The sequence below is a fragment of the Diplotaxodon limnothrissa genome, linkage group LG1 (assembly GCF_057381915.1).
Source record: "Diplotaxodon limnothrissa isolate DT_005_m linkage group LG1, D_limnothrissa_male_GT1.1, whole genome shotgun sequence".
NCBI classification, from domain to species: domain Eukaryota; kingdom Metazoa; phylum Chordata; class Actinopteri; order Cichliformes; family Cichlidae; genus Diplotaxodon; species Diplotaxodon limnothrissa.
The window spans coordinates 4,135,896-4,157,359 of record NC_140596.1 but is presented as its reverse complement, the minus strand read 5'-3'; the positions used below and the strand labels follow the sequence as shown (position 1 = coordinate 4,157,359).

At 45.8% G+C, this 21,464-nt stretch overlaps 1 protein-coding gene across 1 annotated transcript in view; it reads right to left on the bottom strand.

Moving 5' to 3' along the window:
- Positions 1–21,464, bottom strand: part of dpy19l3 (dpy-19 like C-mannosyltransferase 3) — a 66,534-nt gene that overhangs the window by 17,603 nt on the left and 27,467 nt on the right. The window contains exons 8-14 of the mRNA XM_085351159.1: positions 21,265–21,399; positions 18,565–18,696; positions 8,434–8,535; positions 8,150–8,223; positions 5,494–5,652; positions 2,454–2,585; positions 736–812 (exon numbers count right to left, since the gene is read on the bottom strand). Coding sequence (XP_085207285.1) covers positions 736–812; positions 2,454–2,585; positions 5,494–5,652; positions 8,150–8,223; positions 8,434–8,535; positions 18,565–18,696; positions 21,265–21,399 — 811 coding nt within the window. The remainder of the gene's footprint in view (positions 1–735; positions 813–2,453; positions 2,586–5,493; positions 5,653–8,149; positions 8,224–8,433; positions 8,536–18,564; positions 18,697–21,264; positions 21,400–21,464) is intronic.

Sequence of the window (21,464 nt, the reverse complement as noted above, 5' to 3'; positions counted from 1 at the left end):
TGCGCCTGAAAAAGGCTGTTACACGTCGGATCCTCCCGAGAAGTCGCACCACGGATTGTATTTTCAGTGCTTTCTGTGAGGCGAGATTCAGACTGTGTGCAAAACATTGTATGTGCGTCATGCCTGCAAGTCTAGCCGCGAGAACCATGTTTGGTGCATTATCGGTAACAACAACAAGGTCCTTTGCGTTCAATCCCCATTCAGCCACAGCGTCAGTTAGTAACGCTGCAATGTGCTCACCTGTGTGACTGTCATGCATGGCTCGGGTTTGTAGTACATGAGACTGAAGGTTCCACTGGTCTGTTATGTGATGTGCTGTAACAGTTACGTACGATTCAGTGGCTCTCGAAGTCCAAGCGTCGCATGTCAGAGCAACTGTCTCAGCCGAGTTGAGAGAGTCCAGCACTGTCGCTTTGACTTCTTGGTACAACTTTGGCAGAGCGATGTCCGTGATGTGTTGTCGAGAAGGAACGGTGTAACGGGGCTCCAGCGTTTTAATCATATTACGAAATCCTTTATTCTCCACAACACTCAGGGGGCGCATGTCTTTGCAAATAAAAACAAGTACTGACTGCGTTATTTTTGTTGCACGAGTTGAAGTTGCTGGTAGTTTCGAAAAGTTAACTTCTTCAATTGTCCGTTGAGAGGAATCACCTCGTTTTGTTTTAAAATTAGCATTTGACGCTACGTCGCTATGGTGTCTAGACACGTGTGTTCGTAAATTTGTTGTGTTACCGGAATATTTGACTCTGGCGGTGCAGATTTTACAGACTGCATAGCTCTTGTCATAGTCTTTACTGCCTTCTTTTGTCCTAAATCCAAAATAAGTCCACACATCAGCTTTGAAAGCTGCGGGGGCCGGCTGTATCCTCTCCTCTTCAGTCATCAGTTAGCTAGCATCACACACGTCCACTGACTGTTCTACTTCGTTCTTTTGGCAAACTAGACGCTTCTACAGTTATCGCGAGACCTCGTTTTTACGTCATAGTAAAGGCGGTGAAAACTGCAAACCAGTGGCCGGAGTTTGAATTCCAACATACAAAAGAAATAAACAGTAAATGCATGTCATTTTTCAATTAAAAAAATCGATAACAGTGATTTTAAATATCGATTCAGTATCATTGCGCGAAATATCGCGATATTTCGTTGTATCGATATTTTCTTACATCCCTAGTTCTGATATTATAAGAGCAAATATCTCATGTCACAGCAGCAAAGGCTGCAGCCGGGCAAGCCAAAACATTCAGGAAATTAAGAAGAAGAGGCTGAATATGAAAGTCAACCACAAGAAAGACGGCGGTAAAGCGAGGTGCCAGCACTGGTGTCGGGCCTCTGAGTCTGGCACCTGCAAGCCGAGACACCCTCAGAGGTGTTGCTGCTCCACGGTGGGAACCTGCCAGTGGATTGTGCCATAATATTAACCAGAGAAACAGACCACTGCACGTCTGTGTGCCACCAGAAAACAGGAGAGGAAGAAGCAGCAAAGAAGGCTCTTAGTATCCGACTCCGAACATATGTACAAACAGCATTTGTACAAATATCGCACAAGAGCACAGTAAATACAGTAAACAAATGTATCTCAAAGAAGATGGTTTTCAAAGCCAGCGCACATGTAAACAGTATGCCTCCTATATCTTATCTTATTTCTGGAACCATTTCTCTCCGTCTTTCCAGAGAAAGGTTGCAACATGGTTGCCTGAGACACACACCGACTGCAAAAACAAACCAAACGAGCCTTCTTACTCTCACCGGCACATAAATAAATGTATACTTGAGCCACAGTGGAAAACTAAAAACTACAAGAAGGAGTTGAAAGCCAGTGAAAAATCCTTATTGAAAAAAAAACTGCTTGCTGAAATAGTATTGTGTACTTACAAGGCGAAATGAAATAAAAAGTTCTAAGTTATAACCTTTCTGAGCCACACAGCCGTGAGACTCTTCCCAACAGTGGCCTGCTCTGGACGTCTTTACAGCATAAACACAAGCTGAAACAGCAGTAAAGTAACTTAAAATGAGCAACTTAACTGAAACTATTTACCGTACCTTATAAATAAGAAAATTTAATGATTCTTTTTAAAAAACATAATTTATGGTAAGTGGAGAGACGGCAGATGGAGCTTCGTTAGCCGTTTGTTTGCACCAGGTCTTCGTTAAAATTCTGAAGGGGGGGGGTCAGAGTATTAATTATCGATTGTTCAGCTGTATCGACTCTTTTTGCGTCTGCTGTGAGTGGTGCTGGATGGTACTTGGCGCTGAGGGCTGATCAAGGCTAAAGCGGACCATTCAGACACTTTGTGAGAGGCGTTTAAGAGGCACTTGGATTTTAGCATCTGCTCGCGACTTTGCATAATCAACTCATCAAGAGGAAAAGTACATTTGGAGAGTTCCCGTCTCAGAATGCGACTACTTGGGGACGTCTGCATGTAGATGATGCTAGAATTACGAGGTCTCACCTCATTGTGCTGAAAGCCAGGAGGCCGTAGAACAGCGTGTGCAGCAGATTGTAGGCCACATCTGGACGAAATGCCGCCACTTGCCCCTCTCTGGCTCCTTTCTTTTCCTCGGTGGAACCTCTGTTAGGCCTGCTGAGAAACCGAAAAACACAGCGACACAAAAGACAACAGTGATACATAAAACATTACATCCAGACGCTCGAGACGAGAGGCAGAAGGGAAGGTGGGTGGAATTGATATTATTCAGATTTCATTAGTAGTTTGAACACAAGTGGACACGCAACAATACCCACACCCACGACCGTTTCTGTCTGCGGGAGTCGGCACGCAGACAAACAGACGAAGGCTCGAGGGCATGATGTCACTCCCCCGAATTGGCCTCCTGCACCGAATCAGACGGACACTGGCTTCCATTTGAATACAAATCCAATCCGGCTCTTCCTCCTACGTGAGCTGGGCTAAACTGGATTAAATTAATTCCCGAATTGGCAAATAGCCCTTTGTTCTATGAGGTTAGTATTCCAAGCCTCCAACGGCAGAGTGCGAGTTGATATGCTAATGTGATTAGTTCGATAGGGCCCTCACCTTGCACCACAGGCGCATGAGGCTTCAAGAGGCAGAGCGGCTTTGCAGAGCGTGAAGAAACAATGTGGAGCAGACACGGGGACTGTGACTACCACGACTGGGCTTCTGCCTCCTAATAAACATCTTGTCTCTTCTATTTTCTGAAGGAGCCGAAACCTTCGATTCATTTATACTTCACTAATTTTTCTCCAAAGATATCTGCATATGAAAAAAAAAGAATCTGTGGGCAAGGGAAAGAGTTTCAGTACTGGAAGCCTTCTGGTTTCCTTTGTAGTTTAATTTTAATGCATGAATGTATGACAAGCAAAAGAGAAACAGAGCTGATGAAATGTAACTCCAAAGCAATGGGCTCTTGTTTATTTTTGCCTGATTTATCACTAGTTGCTGTAAAGAAATACTCATCAGAGGGTTCATCAGTTACCTGTCATCAGGGTACCTGCTAACTGCACCTTCTTCAAACTTTCCTTTTTGATAAAGTTTATAATTTAGTTAGAGCTGGATCAGCTGACCCCAAGCCATCCATTACTTAAAGCTCAGGCTGCTGGAGCAACCTCCAATAAAGCAGAGTACTTTGGAAAATATGCACGAAAACTGTTCCTGCTGAAGGTGAAAACAACAAACGTGTTTCACTGCACGAGGCAAAAATTCGCCGTCAAGTACAGCTGCTAAGAAGGAGATGCTAGCAGCTGGTGACGTGCGACCCAAACGTAAACAAATGAGCGAGGATCGCTGGAGCCCTCGCTAGCTGCAGACGGGAAGAACAAATGGATGGAAACTACTCCTGCACAGTGCTTTAAGCAGCTGGCCAAGATACAATAACCAGATTTATTATGTGAAAATATTGTCTAACTTAAGCTAGTTTAGTTCTTTTTTTTGTCCTGTCTGCTTCCTCACCAGCCATGACAGATGTCTGCCCCTCCCTGAACCTGTCAGAGGTTTCTTCCTATTAAACGGGAGTTTTTCGTTCCCACTGTCACCAAGTGACAGTGTTTGTCATGTGATTGTTGTTTTTTTCCTGTTATTGTAGAGTCTTTACCTTCAATATAAAGCGACTTAAGGTGACTGCTGTTGTCTGACGTTATAACTAAAACTGAACTGAATTTGTTATCATTAAACTAAAGTGTTAAGCAGTAACTTTATACTTTTACATTAAATTCCCAGGCTCTTCTATGACTCTCCTAATGTGTCTCCTGTGCTAACGCCCTTGTAATCATTATCCTAATGATTCCTCTGGAGCTGAAGAGTGCTTTCAAACCCAGATATCTTACCCGTCTTTGTCAAGCTGGTCTGACAGAGACGGCCACTCTGCTCATTACTTTGCCGCTCACCCATACTGTGGACTGGATTTAACCCCCATCTCTTTTCTCTCAGGGTTGCTGTCCCGAGTTGCCAGAGATTCATTCCAGTGTTCATCCTGTTTTAACATTGCCTTTGAGAAACTTCCCTTTGTGACAATAAAACCTGTGAACTTTAAGCTGTTGTCTCTCAGGTCCTGCTTAAGAGTCCGTTTCATAGTTACACCTTTCATGGTCGTGGCACTGGGATACTTTCGTGCATACATTTGACTTGTGCTGCGTCACTACTATTGCACCACCATGCTGCTGCTGCTGGTACCTTGGTGTAATTAGTTCACACTTTGAATTAGCTAACGTTTCATCAATGACAGAAGCTGACTGGAAAATAGAGAAAATGGCCTTCATTTACTGGCTTTATTTACTTCTAAATATTGCTGCCTGCAAAGGTCAATAAAACTGTTCAGTACGTTTTTTCTTTCATCGTCAGAAATACTGTTAGCACAAATTTGAATTACCATGATATCATTTGAAGCTATATCACTTTCCTCTACTTTAAATGTGTCGTCCTCTCCTCTGTCTACTCTCCTTGTTCTTTGTAGTTTCTCTCTTCTCTTTCCCCTCAACCCCAACCAGACAGCGCGAGGCTCTGCTGGATATGTTTCTGTTCGTTCTTTCTTCCCTCTATCGCCAAGTGCTGCGGGGGGAACGTGTCTTCGGTGTTCTCTCTCTTATACTGTAGGGTCTTATATAAAGCACCTCGAGACGACAGCTGTTGTGAGCTGGTGCTATGTATATTTAAATAAAGTGAACCGGCACAAAGTTTATAATTGATTGCTTCCAATGCAGAGAAACTTTGGCAATCATCTGGATTTTACTTAAACACAAACCACCCACCTAAACATTGCTGCAGACCAGGCATGACTTTCTTGGTAACTGAACTTTCTGGCAGAGGCGTATTTCCTCAGCTCAACATGCCCCGCCCACACCACAAAAACTGCCCATGAATGGGTCAAAAAATATGGAGTAGAGTAACAAAATATTAATTTAATGTTGTTTTGCTTTGTGGGGTTTTTTTTATTTTATTTTGTGACTGATCAGAGTAATCTGGAGCTACTTTGTCTTATATAACCCTCTCCACTTCCTGTTGAGTCATCACCTACCTCAGGTTTTGCAGTGCTGCCGCCACCAACATGCCACAGAGCAGAAGCAGCGTGAGGACGTAGGGGTACAGCAGCAGGGTACCGGCCAGGCGCTCGAGCGTGTCCAGGGGAAGCAGGCCAAAGGCCTCCTCACACAGATACAGACTGGCATCAAAATCCCTGCAGGGGAGGCGAGAGGCGGTCATCTGTTTGTTTTTCACTGAGAATAAATAAACACTGCAACGTCGAGTTAAATGGAAACCCGGTGAGGAGGAAGCTATAAAAGTTTGGCGCAGATCCAAATTACACTCTTTAAAATTATGAAATAGGGCCATAAATTGGCCTTGACAGAGACCGCACTTTCTGAGGGCCCTTCAGTTACTGATGCAAGCAGCATTTTACTGCTGCAGCTGGTCCAAGTGGAGCCTGTCATACGATAAGTCTGAGTGACTGTGAGGCGACTGGATGGAGCAGGATGTTTCTTGGATTAAATGATTTCACTTTGAAATATTAGTGGCTGAGTGACTTAACACAAAATTGTGTATTTTAATGTAAATAAAACAACTTTAATGCATATGAATAAACATATTTGCCTCTGAAATGCAGTAAAACAGAAGCAACAAATAATAATAATAATAAAAATATATTAAACTTATGTGCGACTACCTGATCAACACCACAAACTCGATTTTTTTCTACACGTGTGCAAAAATATTTAATTTTTTTATAGCGTTTAACTGAAATTACTGTTACCTGGCAACTGTACGTTATTTTCACATCAATGTCAATGATATCAAATGTAACACTATATATTTTTGCTGGTTTTTAAAAAGAGATCTTTTACTCATTAAAGTTGATTTCTACTATTGCAATAACCTCCTCTTCTCTATACACAGTGTATATGTCCAGGACTTTTATTGTGAAAGGAACAGGAACTTTCCCTTTAAATCAAGTTTCTGGAGCTTAAAAATGAAGCCGATGTGTAATTTAGTAAAAACTGCAGTTACTGTAATTGCCACCTGCAGGTCCACCCCAACAGACTCCCATGTAAAAACGTGCATGCATTATTTCCTTAAACTGCATGTTTACAGCGTGGCACAACAAAATGTTTTGGGCTCTATGAATACGTTTCCCTTTCATAACAACTCTGGGTGGGGGGAATTTTCTCAAGAGGGGGCGTGGCTACTTTAGCAGGTGTCCTGATACAGTGAGCTAGGATTCTGCTAGGTCCCACTCAAGTGGACTTCCCCACAGTTTTAATGCCTTTTGGGCATTTTCAGTGGGTTATTTGACTAATGTTAGACAATGAAGCTTGAAATTGCAGAGATCAAAAATCTTTTATACTGTCTATAGCAGGGACACTAACTCCTTTAGTTCTAGGAATCTAGGAACAATAAGAACTCTGAAGCACTAAAAGAAATAAACCTTCAGGCTGCTAAAAACCTCCAATCAAATCAGGATAAGTTAGTAATCCACGTTAAACGACCTAATCCACAATCTGGAAACACAACTTGTGCAGTTAAAAAGGACAGTTGCAAAAATGTGCATGAATTGTATGTTTTTTACATTACTTTTAAATCACTATGGAAAAATAAATAACATGACCACTTCTTCCTGTTTTGGCTGCTCCCTTTAGGGGCCGCCACAGTGGATCATCTGCCTGCATCTCACCCCGCTCCTACCACCCTCCGCTGTCACCAAAACCCTCTGTGTGTCCTCGTTCATGACATCCATGAACCTCCTCTAAGCTCCTCCTCTTTCCCTCATGTCGTTAACATCCTTTGTCTGGTATTTGCAGCATCCTTTCTCTGCGCTCGACCAAAAAGGCTCCAAAAGAAGGCCAAAGAAGAAAAAAGAAAAAAAACTATGAGATTGCATCAACCCTGACATGTCTGTACAGTATAAACTTTTTTTTAGGTCAATATTTTGCACGTTGGACTTCTGATATATGAAAGATACAAACTGACAAAATAAATTAAACCTATATAACATTAAGTACATCAACATTATGCAAAAACAAAAAGTGGGAATTCAGAAACACAACATTAAACAAATATGACATGAATTGATATTTTGGTTTTAATTTTATTCTTGGCAGTTACAATCCTCCACATGCTGATAAACCACCACGAGGATAAATAACTAAACAGAGTTGATATAAACGTAAACGCGGTGCAAGACTCCAGGGATTAAAAAAAGAAACACTTGGGAGAGACGAAATAAGTCAACGCAAGTGAGAGAAACAGGAACAGAGAGAGGCAGCGATAGAGTATGCACTGCATTTTCCACAGACTCCTGAATAATTGAAGCGCCAGTTGTGTAGCACCAAGCTGTGAGCTGTGTTATCTGCCACCCTGGAGCAGCCATCCAGTGGCTGAACTGTTCCACACACACACACACACACACACACACACACACACACACACACACACACACACACACACACTATCTGATCAATGGGAGGTCTGCTAGTGTTAACCGGCCATCTATTATTCACACACCATAACTCTCCAGGTGCTACAATACTGGTGCTTAGTGAATAATACAGTCACTCTGGATCAAGTCAGGAGTTATGTACCAGTGCACACAATACAGACTTTGTATATGCAGTTTTCACTACTGTTTGGGAGCGAGCCCGTATTTCACATGTGGTCAGGACTAGAGGAGGTGTTCATACCTGGTCGAACCCAGAGCAAACTTTGACTTGATGAATTTAAAGATGTGCTCGTCTGATTGGAGCTGGAGGGCTTTCTGTAAGCACACACGCAAAGAGAAGATCATCAGGTCAGGACTAAAGATCAGCATGTTAAACCAAGATTACCGATGAGGATAAGAAGGAAGGAGTGTGTTGTGAAATAAGGGACAGATCACAAGATAATGAGCATATGATGGGAGAAAAAAAGAGGAAAATGGAGAGAAAGTATATTAAAAGATGAGCGAGGGAGGAAGAGAACACCGCACCTTGGCCAGGTAGTTGATGGTGACCGTGAGGAGGAGAACCAGGGCACTGTGGAGAAGAACTTTGCCCAAACGAACCACCAGGCTTCCAGTCTTTACACCAGGCTACATGCACACACACAGAATAACAAGAGGTTAGTCAGTGCATCTGTTATGGTCTCACTGCAGTTTTTTGCAATTAAAAATGTAAGGAAAGCAGACATCTTTCCATACACACAGTATATATATGGGTACATGCATCAGACCACTAACCCCTAACAGCATGGGTCATTTCTCTGTAAATATCTAAGCACATATTAAAATCATCAAGCATGCATAAATATATTTTTATGCTCGTTATTTTTGCACATTTTGCAATCATTTATAGATGTCAGAAAAACGTCCTCGTTATTTCCCAAAATTCTTTCATACTTCGCATTGCAAACTGTTAAGATTTCAGGTCTATATTGTCTCATCCTGCGCACAGTCTGCTGCAACTTCTCACAGAGTGACCCCTACCAAACTAATTAGTCAGCACAGTAATTACTGATCGTGTTCAAATGCCCGTGGTTATTTACAACACGGATACTGCGCAGAGCACAGAGCACTCCACTGCTTCACAGATGGACATCTCAGTGTTTTTTGTGGGAGTTTTTCCATCTGAAGCCGTTCTGATGATTCTGGACACAAAATGTGAGAATCTATCAGCTTTTCCACTGAATTAGAAATAGTCTCACAGCACGCCTCTGAGATCTTCCGCCTCTGTAAACTGGAGATTTGCCCTGGAATACTATTTGTGTGTTTCCGACAGCAGGGTTAGGCAGCTGAGGTGACTGTAGGGAAACTATCAGTCCCAACTTAACAACCTCTAATTGGATGTATTTTGCCAGTTGTGCTACTGAATGCCACTATTAGCATGTCGACTCATCATCAGTATGCCAGGTGCATCTTTTTTGCAGACCTGCTGTCATCAAAACCATCCAACATCAAAGGTATGCATTTAAAGCTTAATCCAGGCATTAAATGAGAACACTGTCTGCCAAGGCTAAATCAACATTTGCAGAGGACAGAATACCTGTTTCACAAACTAATATGCCTCAAGTTTCAAACCAGAAGTTGGATAAAATCATTATTTCATAAGTCACAAATAAGTCTGACGCAAATGCTGTAAAGGTTTAAGTAGTTCTTTGAGTAACACCATAATTTTATGTAAAAACTGAAAATCGGCCACGGAGGGTATGAAATATAGGTTAATACTGCATTTAACAAGCTGTGTTCAACTGAGAGATTCCTAAAAATGTTGGAAAGGTGCAAGTCAATGCTTAAGTCTTAAATATGATTACCCCATCTCTAATAATCAGTTATGTACCACAGGCCTTCAAGCTGGCAGTAATTAAACCGTTACTCAAAAAGCCATCTCTTGACCCAGCAGTCTTAGCTAATTATAGGCCAATCTCCAACCTGCCTTTCATTTCAAAAACTCTTGTAAAACAGATCATCTGCAGAGGAATGGTTTATTTGAAGAGTTTCAGTCAGGTTTCAGAGCTCATCACAGCACAGAAACAGCTTTAGTGAAGGTTACAAATGATCTTCTTATGGCCTCTGACAGTGGACTCATCTCTGTGCTTGTCCTGCTAGACCTCAGTGCAGCGTTCGATACTGTCGACCATAATATCCTATTAGAGCGATTAGAGCACGCTGTAGTAGGGCTGTGCAATATGACCAAAATCTCATATCCCGATATAAGAATTCTATCGTCCGATAACGATATAAATCACAAAAATGTAACATTTTCTGTAAATTCTGCGAATCTCGGGCAGCTCGACTTGCGGGAACGTTTGAGTCTAAGGTTTATTTTTTAGCACCTGACGGCTCTTTTTTAATTCTCATCCGTAAATAATCTCCTCTTTCACGTGATTCAGTTTATTTTGAAAAGTCTTAACAGGATCTTGAGCTTTATTGTGAAAGGTTTATGTGGAACATAAACAAGCGGACACGCGATGCTGTTACAATCATTGTTGCTAACCACAACGCATAAAAACAGCCGCTTGTCCGTCTGTAGTGTGGTTATATTAAATATAAGAGAAAGAGAACTTTAAGAAATTAATATAGCCACTACAGTGACATCAAAACCATGAAAAAAATATTGCCATAAACAGCTTATTTTGTGACACCGCGAAACAAACGATAGCGTAAAATGAAACGATAGACGTTTAACACCAAGTAGTTAAACTGCAGGAATGTCTTAAAGACATAAAGACGAAGTGCACAAAAAATGAAGTTATTGTACTCGGCCCTAAAAATCTTAAAAATATCTAAGCAGATTCTTACTCTGGATGGCATTACCTTGGCCTCCAGTAACACTGTGAAGAACCTTGGAGTCATTTTTGACCAGGACATGTCCTTCAATGCACATATTAAACAAAAATTAGGAATGCTTTCTTCCACTTGCACAATGTCTCTAAAATTTGAAATATCCTGTCTCAGATGTCTTGATGCACGCTCAATCATCCAGGAAAGGAAATCCCAAAAAGTTAATTCTGTTCATCTGGATGTAACGTTTTCAGTGGGAGAAACGTTTCGTGACTCATCCAAGTGACTTCTTCAGTCTCAGCTGACTGCAGGTTTACCCAACCTTATAAACAGTACCTTTGAACAATGACTGAAACCAGCACCACTGATGAACAGTGGGCTGTGAGTTCAGATTCTTGACCATTAATATTGATCATTATTTTTGCAAATTGTCATCACCATTGATCAACAACCACTGATCAATGACCATTGATAATAGATTAGAGTACTGTTTATAAGGTTGGTGTTACACTGCAATAGGTGTAGGCTGCTGGGGGATTCCCATGAGTCTTCAGTCACATTTTCCACTCACTATGTGTTTATACACCTCTCTGCATTTAATCATTAGTTATTATTAATCTTTGGTTCTCTTCCACAGCATGTCTTTATCCTGTCTTCCTTCTCTCACCCAACCCGTCGCAGCAAATGGCCCCACCCCTCCCTGAGCCTGGTTCTGCCAGAAGTTTCTTCCTGTTAAAAGGGAGTTTTTCCTTCCCACTGTCGCCAACACACCTGCTTATATGTATGATGGTTTGGGTTCCCTTTCAGTCGATTCACTCGGTACAACACATAAGTATGGGATATCACGCCCTCGCGATATCACGCCCTCGCGTGTCCTGGCTGAAGAAACCTTTATTCACGCCTTTACGGCAGATGACGTGTGATGACACGCGCAAGGCCCCGCCCGCACATATAGCCGCTGCCATCACCGTCATCCCTCAGTTCTTACGCTCTTCACCTCGCTGAGAACACCTCTGCTGAGTTGGGCTAGCTAGCTACTGCTAGTTAGCTCCGTTGTCTGCCAACTTGAACCTAGCTTAACTGCCCCTGTTGGTGTTAGCCTCCACCGCCCAGCTGGTGCGTAGGCTGCCCGCGGAGCGCTATTTTCAAGTTTTTCTTGTGCAGCGTTTCGCTTTGCGTTTTGGGAATGGACTCCAAACCGAAGCGAGCAAAGCAGAAATCTTCTGTTCGCCCCTGTCCTCAGGGATGTGGTTTCTCTTTGCACGACAGCGACCAGCACGATGCCTGCCCTGTCTGCCTGGGGATCGTCCACGCTAGGAGAGCGTTGACGGAGCCCGAAGCTTGTGCGTTTTGTCGCCAGCTCCAACGCTCGACCCTGGAAAGACGGGTGACGTTTGTGGAAAGAGTGCTGGGACGCTCGGCTGTCGCACGGCATGACCCTCTTCTTTCCGAGTCTGGAGCCCCGGCTTCGTCCGAGTCCGAAGACGAAAATTTTCAGGTCGATGTCCCCGCGATTAGCTGGGCTGACCACATGGAATACGTTGACGGGTTAGCCGATGACGAACCGGAACCATGCAGGAGCGCTGACGGGCTTCAGCCTGGGTTGAAGCCCGCCAGCGCTCCCCAGGAAGACGATGACGTGCTGGACATCGGCCTGGACATCCATGGTTTGTCGGAGGATGAGCAGGAGAGCTCATTGTCGACCCAATATGCCGCCGCTGCTGCGCCGGTCGGCCACGATGACACCTCTCTTTTCTCCCTGTTTCGCCGTGCCGCTGAGAAGCTGCAGGTGGACTGGCCCTCTCCTCCACCAGCTCGGAAGCCGTCGCGGTTTGCGGGTTTTTTCCTTCCACCGGAGCCCGCAACGGCCAAAAACTGCCTCCCCATGTTCCCAGACTTTCTCTGCGAGCTAACAGCGTCATGGGACAAACCTCTGTCTACCCGCGTCACTGTGCCCGGCTATGGACAGTACATGGAATTGGACGGCGCCGAGGGAGCTGGTTTAGCTAACCCACCCCCTATGGAGCCGTCTCTGGCTGCTTATCTGGCCCCGTCCCATAACCATGGTGTCGGTGGCCCCGCAACTCTGCCGTCCAAGCACTGCAGATTCTCGGCCTCGCAGCTGGAGAAGATTTATCGGGCTCAGGCCGGCACCGCTCGAGCCATGAGCTCCGTCACCATGCTCCAGACGTACCAAGCAATGTGCCTGGCGGAGCTTGGATCGCTGGTTCCGGAGGACAGCCCGCTGTCACCTCTTCTTAACGAGGTTAGAGTCACCACGGATTACATCCTCCGTGCGTCTCGCTGTGCAGCGCTCTCCCTGGGCAGAGGGATGGCTTCGACAGTGGTGGCGCAGAGGCACCTGTGGCTGACCCTCTCCGACGTCCCTGATAGAGACAGAGCTGTGTATCTGGACGCACCAGTGTCTGCGGCTGGGTTATTCGGACATTCACTTGAAGCCATTCAGGCTAGATTCGATCTGAGGAAGAAGCAGACGGAAGCTCTGCGCGACATCATCCCCAGACGCCAGCCCCAGCCCAAGCCCACTGCTAGCTCTCACAGGCCCGCCGCTCCTCTGACAGCTGGCAAGAGACCGGCGCCCACTGCTGGAGTGGGAGGGCCGCCGGCGAGAGCACGTACTCCGGCCCGAGCTCCACGCCAGTCGGCCTGGGGCAAAGGCCCTCCCCCGGGCCCCCGACGGGACCCGACGCCCAGGAGGAAGAAGCCTCAGCCCTCCTAGCTGTGATTGCGAGTGGGGAAGGGATCCGGCAGCAGGGAGACGCTGCTCTTACCCCTCTGTTGCCGCACAAGAGGTGCCGCTTAAGTTCTGTTCAGGTTGTCAGCCCCAGAAGGCGCTGCACTTCCCTATCGCGGTCTCCCAAGCACATAACCCCTGCACACGGTTCAGATGTGTTGAATGTTCAAGCGACCACATCGAGTGTTCCCGCTGTTTTTCATTGTTATGCCCCGGAAAAGGTGCACCCAACAAAATGTATAAATGTACATGTTCCCATGTTGCAATCAATAAAGAGTGTTGTTTACTCTCAAACAATCTCAAATGCTCAACCTGCAGGCGAAATGAGCCAGGTCAGGCAGGGGATGCAGTCCCCTGCAGACACACTGGGGGGCGACGGCGCCCCGCCGTCAGTGCTGCAGGCCAGCCGGCTGGCTGCTCACTTCCCTCAGTGGCGCGCTTGCGCCCCCTCTCCGTGGGTGCTGCAAACCGTTGCCATGGGTTACCGGTTGCAGTTCCGGGTCAAGCCGCCTCGTTTCCAAAGAGTCGTGAACACGATTGTCAACCCCGAGGCAGCCTTGGTACTCAGAGAGGAAATACAGGCGCTATTACAGAAGAGAGCAATACGGGTGGTCCCCGCTTCGGAGACGGACAAAGGTTGGTACAGCCGTTATTTTGTCATTCCGAAGAAAGGGGGAGGGCTTCGTCCCATCCTCGACCTGCGAGTCTTGAACACGTACCTGCGAACGTACAGGTTCAAGATGCTAACACTCAGACAGCTCCTGAGTGCAGTCGGCCCGGGAGATTGGTTTGCGACAATCGATCTAACAGATGCTTATTTTCATGTCGCTATACACCCGAAACACAGGCAGTTTCTGAGGTTTGCATTCGAGGGCGTAGCCTACGAATACCTAGTGCTGCCGTTCGGGCTGTCGCTCGCTCCCCGCACCTTTACGAAATGTGCCGAGGCAGCGCTAGCGCCCCTCAGGAAGAGGGGCATCCGCATCTTGGCCTACCTGGACGACTGGGCTCTCGTGGCTTGCTCCAGAGAACAGGCGGAGACGCAGCTGTCGCGGGTTCTGTCACACATTCAGACACTGGGGTTCTCTGTGAACTTTCAGAAGAGCTCGCTAATCCCAGGTCAACAGATCGCTTTTCTCGGTCTGGAAATATGCTCTCTTTCCAGCCGCGCACAGTTGTCAGAGCACAGAGTGGCCGCGTTTCATCGCTGCCTCGCTCAATTTCAGCTGGGACGCAGACTGCGTTTCCAGACGATATTGCGCTTGTTGGGCATGATGGCATCTATGATCGCCGTAGTGCCGCTTGGGCTGTTGAAAATGAGAGCGTTTCAACGCTGGACTCTCTCTCACCGTTTGTGTGCTTCGCGTCACCTCCGGAGGAGGCTGCCGGTAACTGCGTCTTGCATGCTAGCTCTCCGTCCTTGGAGGGAGCCCGGGCTACTGCACCAGGGCTCTCGGATTGGGAGGATGTTGTTTCGCAAGGTGGTGTCCACAGATGCTTCCCTAAGTGGGTGGGGAGCGCTGTGCGAGGGTGCGTCAGTGAGAGGGATCTGGTCCGCGGCTCAGCGCCAGCTGCACATCAACCACTTAGAGCTGTTAGCAGTGTTCTTAGCTCTAAAGCGTTTCCGTCCAGTCCTGCAGGGCCAGCATGTCTTAGTCAGGACGGACAATTCAACAGTGGTGTCTTATTTAAACAGGCAGGGAGGAACACGCTCTCTTCCCCTGTTGCAGCTGTCTCGCTCTCTGCTGTTATGGTGCAGTGTTCATTTTCTGACTCTAAGAGCCACCCATGTCCCGGGCCACCTGAACCTGGGGCCGGACCTTCTCTCCAGGGGGGGTCCTCTGGTGAGAGAATGGAGGTTACACCCTTCAATAGTGGCTCGGATTTGGGATCTATTTGGCGAGGCGCAAATAGATCTTTTTGCTTCCAGGGTGAATGCTCACTGCCCCCTGTACTTCTCCATAATCGACCACGATGCACCCTTGGGCTTGGACGCGCTAGCGCACCAATGGCCAGACGTGCTCCTGTATGCATTTCCCCCAGTGGAAATGATATCTCCAATTCTGGAGAGGGTGCGTCGGCATTCCCTCTCTCTGATCCTGGTGGCCCCTTGGTGGCCCGCGAAGTCGTGGTATGCAGAAATAATCAGCCTGCTTGCAGCAAGTCCTTGGCAGCTTCCTCTCCGCAGGGATCTCCTCTCTCAGGCGGGGGGGGAAGTGTTTCATCCGCGCCCGGATCTGTGGCACCTTCATGCTTACCTGCTGAGAGGTTAAACTTGGTTGCTAAGGGTCTGCCACCTAGTGTGGTAGCGACGATTCAGAGCGCCAGGGCCTCGTCTACTAGAGGCTTGTACGCTTACAAATGGCGAGCCTTCGAGCGATGGTGCCAGGACCGCCACACTCTCCCATTTCAGTGCTCTATTGTGGATGTTTTGACATTCCTGCAGGAGCTGTTGGATAAAGGCCTTTCGTTTTCGACGATCAAGGTTTATTTAGCGGCTATTTCTGCTTGTCATATCGGTTTTGACGGGGTGACACCAGGTGCGCATCCCCTCGCCGTGCGTTTTCTGAAAGGGGTTCGCCGGCTGAGGCCCGTGCTTAAGTCCAGTGTCCCGGCTTGGGACTTGTCTTTGGTGCTGGAGGCCCTTTGTGGCCCTCCGTTTGAACCCGTTGAGTCGGTAGATATGAAACTTCTTTCGTATAAGACCGCATTACTTCTCGCTTTGGCCTCGGCGAAGCGAGTGGGGGACCTTCATGCGCTGTCTGTGCATCCTGCCTGCACACAGTTTTCTCCTGATGGCCGCAAGGTCGTATTGCGTCCGAATGCCGCCTATCTTCCCAAGGTCATGCCTGCATCTTATAGTTCAATGGAGTTTGAGTTGCTGAGCTTTTGCTCCCCTCCTTTTGAATCTGAGGAGCAGAGGAGGGTGCATTCTCTTTGTCCGGTGCGTGCGCTACGCACCTACATTGAGCGCACTCGGGATGTGCGTTTGTGTGACCAGTTGTTTGTCTGCTTCGCTAATCCGAATAGAGGTAGAGCTCTGTCCAGACAGAGGCTGTCCCACTGGATTGTAGAAGCTATCTCGCTGGCATACAGCACCGGAGGTTTTGCGTTGCCCCACGGGGTGGGAGCTCATTCCACCAGGGGGATGGCGACCTCATGGGCTCTTTTTAGAGGGGTGCCTGTGGCTGATATTTGTGCAGCGGCTAATTGGGCGTCGCCGCACACTTTTGTGCGGTTTTATCGGTTGGACGTTACAGCCCCTTCGGTGGCTCATGCTGTCCTTTCTGCTGGGTCTACCACTCACTAAGGATGTGGTGGTCCCGTTCCGGTTCGGTGGCTGCTCTGCGGGGCGTGTATATAGGTCCCATACTTATGTGTTGTACCGAGTGAATCGACTGAAAGGGAACGGTTAGTTATGTCTATAACTTCTGTTCCCTGAAGGAGAGGAACGAGGTACAACACAGGGTGGCCCCACTGAGCAGTTGGCTCGGTGAAGAGCGGCTATCGAACTGAGGGATGACGGTGATGGCAGCGGCTATATGTGCGGGCGGGGCCTTGCGCGTGTCATCACACGTCATCTGCCGTAAAGGCGTGAATAAAGGTTTCTTCAGCCAGGACACGCGAGGGCGTGATATCGCGAGGGCGTGATATCCCATACTTATGTGTTGTACCTCGTTCCTCTCCTTCAGGGAACAGAAGTTATAGACATAACTAATCGTTTTCTCTGCTGTATTATTGTAGGGTCTACCTTACAATATAAAGCGCCTTGAGGCGACTGTTGTTGTGATTTGCTGCTGTATAAACAAAATTGAATTGAATTGAAGTCCAAATAGAATTTTACAGTTTTAACATTAAAAATAAACTGACTATCATAGTGGAAAAAAGCAACAAAGAAACAGCAGGGCCTGGAGCAAGGAAAGGTCCCTGCAGCTCCTACTTTGATTCTAAAAACATGATGATGAAGGAGGAAATCACAACAGTTTCTGAAAGAAAGTCTAATTGTTTCCAAATGTGAATCACTGTGTTAAACTGAAAAATCCATTTGGCCAAAATACGCACTACCCTGCTGGCGAGTCAGGGTCGACAACAATACACTGGGCATGGCAATTTCATCCAAGTACAAGCAGAACCATCAAAGCCATAAAAAGATTCAATCTACTTTCTTTTGAAACCTTTCTGCACCTCTGTTGGTCTCCCAGCAGTTTATGCATGTTATCAAATGACTGCCAAATTTGTCCAGAAGATTAGGGCAATGCTATGAAAACACAAGGAACAGCCCATGTACAGCAGTGCACAGGCACGTGGTATTTAGTTCTTACTTCACTCACAGAAATAAAATCCTTTATATTCTTGATGGCTTTGCTTAACTAAGAATATTTCCCTAAAAATATGCATTTTCTGAATCTAAAACACCCCGAGCCTGAACTGCAGCACAGTGCCAGTGAGTACAGACACCTGCCTGCCAAATAACCAGACTGCAGCCAAAAATCTGGACATTATCATTCATTAGTTACAGCTGAGATTTTTCTTCAAACCACCAAAATATTACATCAATTTGCTGACCGTAGATATGCTTATGATGTCGAGAGGCTGGTGTTCAGTCCAAGGTAAGCTGCATGTTCAGTGTAAAGCCACCAGATTCATCATCTAAGCATGACTTAAGTCCAAGACATGTGAGCACAGATCTGTGAAAGACTGCTAAAAGCAAAGCTTTTGCAATTAGTGCATGTCATTCCTAAAATAACATTTATTTTAGGAATTTAAATACTTATCTCCCTACTCCTGAATCTCAACCTTTCATCCTGTCACATTAAATGTTTGTGCAAAAGTTACTGTGATAAGACTGAACTAAATTACATTCAGACCTGACAGGAAACTGTTTCTCCAGCATACAAATTATCTTCTGCAAACACCATCTGCAGCACGCAGATTTCAACCAAAATGTAAAAGATAATCTTCTACCTGTGTGTCAACAAGTTTCCACCACCATGACTCTTTTAGTGTCAGCGCTCTGTTTTTTCCAAATCCTTACCCTCTCTAATCTCAGACTTTTCTTCTTCGTACCCATCACTCATAACGCTTACCTGGCAATGTCTGATGAAGAGCGCGGCTACTATGAAGCTCAGGACCAGTGATCCCAGTATCATGGAGTTACAGAACTGGAGGAACCACACACTCAGCAGGCTGCTCACTTGAACGAGGTACAGCGTAGTCACCTGGAGAAACACACCAACAACGTAAAGAAGAAGCGAGTGAGTGTTGACTTGACAGCCTGGTCCAAAAGTGGACCAATGAAAGAAGACCGTAGACTGTGTGTATGGTTGAAATCATTTGTTTTTAAATAAAACAGCAGCATGCTATGGATTCTAACAAGGTTGCAAAAAAATCAAAGAACATGTTAATATTATAAAGACATTATAATCTCATCCTTAAAGAGCACCTCACACTCCGACTGCCGACTTATTTGTGACAGCTAGAATTTCCAAAAGAATGGAAGTTAGAGCCTTCAGATATCTGAATTCTCATTTGGATTCAGGAGACAGACACCCTCTGATAAAAATGACAAAGCTTATGGTTAAGGCTGGATCAGGTGACCCTGACCCATCCCTTCGTTTTGCTGCTGGAGGCCTTCCTGTGACGCACTGAGCATTTATTTTCCACTCCTCTCATTTCCCTCCTGGTGTGTCCTTTTCACTGCTGTCACAGTTCTTTTAGCCCGTCCTTTATTTCCGAAGCAGCAGATACATCTGCGTATTTGATTTGGCAAAGGATTCACTACCTGATGTAACCCTCCCATTTAAACTGGCCTCCCATTAGATCCTGTGGCCCGCTGAGGTTGGGTTTGTGTTTCCTCTCAGAATTAAAACAGGAATCTGTCCTAAATCACACGTTAGATGAATGTGTCAACCACTACACCTTGTTCTGCCAGTTAAAAACTAGTTATTTTTTTCTCGAGCTTTTCACCTCCAGCCACCGTACTCGACACACTCTTTAAATAATGACGGGGCCAACATGAGGCTTGGGGAATGCTAGCAAGTAAAGGCCACACAGTATACCGAGGCTACATCAGCCCAGACGTAAAATGAATGTTAATCTACCATAAATAACTGGAAAGGTGTAACAATAGAAAAGTTGGAGGATGAAAAACTTTAAGATGCACAGCTTTGGCTCCGCTCTCCTCTCTCTGAGGTTTTTGAAGCTAATTGACCTGGTGATGCAGAAACTGGCATAAACCTTGAAGCCAGCAAAACGCCATGAATCCATGGAGCTGGTCACCTCAGACATGTCCAGCCTCTAACATATCAATCAGCCAAGAATAGGACCACCATCCTGACTGGAAATTGGAAGGAAGAGATGCACATATGGAGACCTGCATGTTACTGGAGTTTCCCCGAGTTAAGTTAAAAGAGGCCAGAAAGCAGCTGACAGAGAACGCAGAGGAGGAGAAACAATGTGGAGGGAAAAAGTATCACAGAGCCAGCTGCAGGGATAATAGGGTGATGTCCCTGCTGCTGCCTGTCCACTTGGAGATGTTCTGGAAACAAGGCTGAAAACACTGCTTTCCTCAACTGTGCAAGACTCGCACGGCCTCTTGCAGACCAAATGTATCTGAAAATATCCCAGACACAAATGGATGTAGCCTAAATATTATTTAATAGTTATTTGCACATTTGGATGTTAAAAAGAAGAGGGTGGAGGAAAGTCAGAAAGTCAGCAGAACTTTGTGAGAAAGCCGACTTTTTTCCAGGTGCACTCTCTCTCTGTGTGCTGGCAATAGCAGCAGCAGCAGCTCTGTCTCTATGAACACCACACGCAGAGGTATGCAGCATGCTCCGGGCCTAACACAGCAAAACATCAGTGAGAAGTGGCTTCCAGCTGGTGACCTTACAGCAGGCCCTAGGCCACCACCTGAGATTCAACAAGCAGGAACGCTCCATAGGTGTTCCAGCTACCTGTACAACTACCTGAGTTAAGCTGCATAAAAGCAAGGCTGTGGGATACGTTTTAAAACATGAGATAAAACAAACAAAAATACACCTGGTGTGTTGCAATAAATGTTCCACTTATTGTTCTTTTTCTTACAAACAAAGTAAGAATTCCAATTTCAGTTGGACATCATGGTTTTTTAATGAGGTGAGCGCCACAAATCAAATCCTACTCACCTCCACTGCACACGAGTGAAAATGTATAAGAGAGGGATAGTTTGAGCAAATAAGACAGAAACTATCTGCATTGCAAACACAGCTGCGAGCAAGTGAGGAATAGAAAATTCTGGTGTTTGTAAAGCGGGTGAACTGTGCGTGAACATATGTCTGTCCTTCCAACCCTCAGGAATAGATTCCCAGGAAAGTAACATTTCTTGTTTTCCAATCAATGCAAGTGTTTTGATTATTTCAGCTTCTCTTCACCTTTTCTCACCTCTCATGATGCAAAACCTCACCTCAACCTCAATCTAACCCCATCAACTCTGTTATCTCTGCCTACTCTTCAGACTTTAGATAACATATCTACTATGAGTACAGAAAGATAGCTCAATATGAGTCTCACTAACTCAGCTCTGCAACAAATTACTTGCAGACCGAAAGGATTTTTCTCATAGCTCAACAATGGAAAAACAGACAATTGTTGCCAGGACACCTAAAGTCAGCTGTTACACTTTATAACATATTAGTGTTTAATATATGTCAAATTTTTTAGCACCTATAAAAGCTCAGTGCCACTGATCGGGACACATGAAACTATAACCAGAAGCTAGAAACCTGCAAATATCTGGTCCTTCTTACCTGTGTAGTTGTTAAGAAGTCACCGCAGTCCAGGGTGTAAATGACGAGAGCCTGAACCAGTAGAATAAACTGGTTGAACTGCCAGGTCAGACAGAAACAGAACGTCGTCACATACATCAGCCACACCATCACCTTCTGAGGAGGAAACACAAACATACGCGCGCACACAGGGTTAGACGATTAATCTGCATAACTACAGC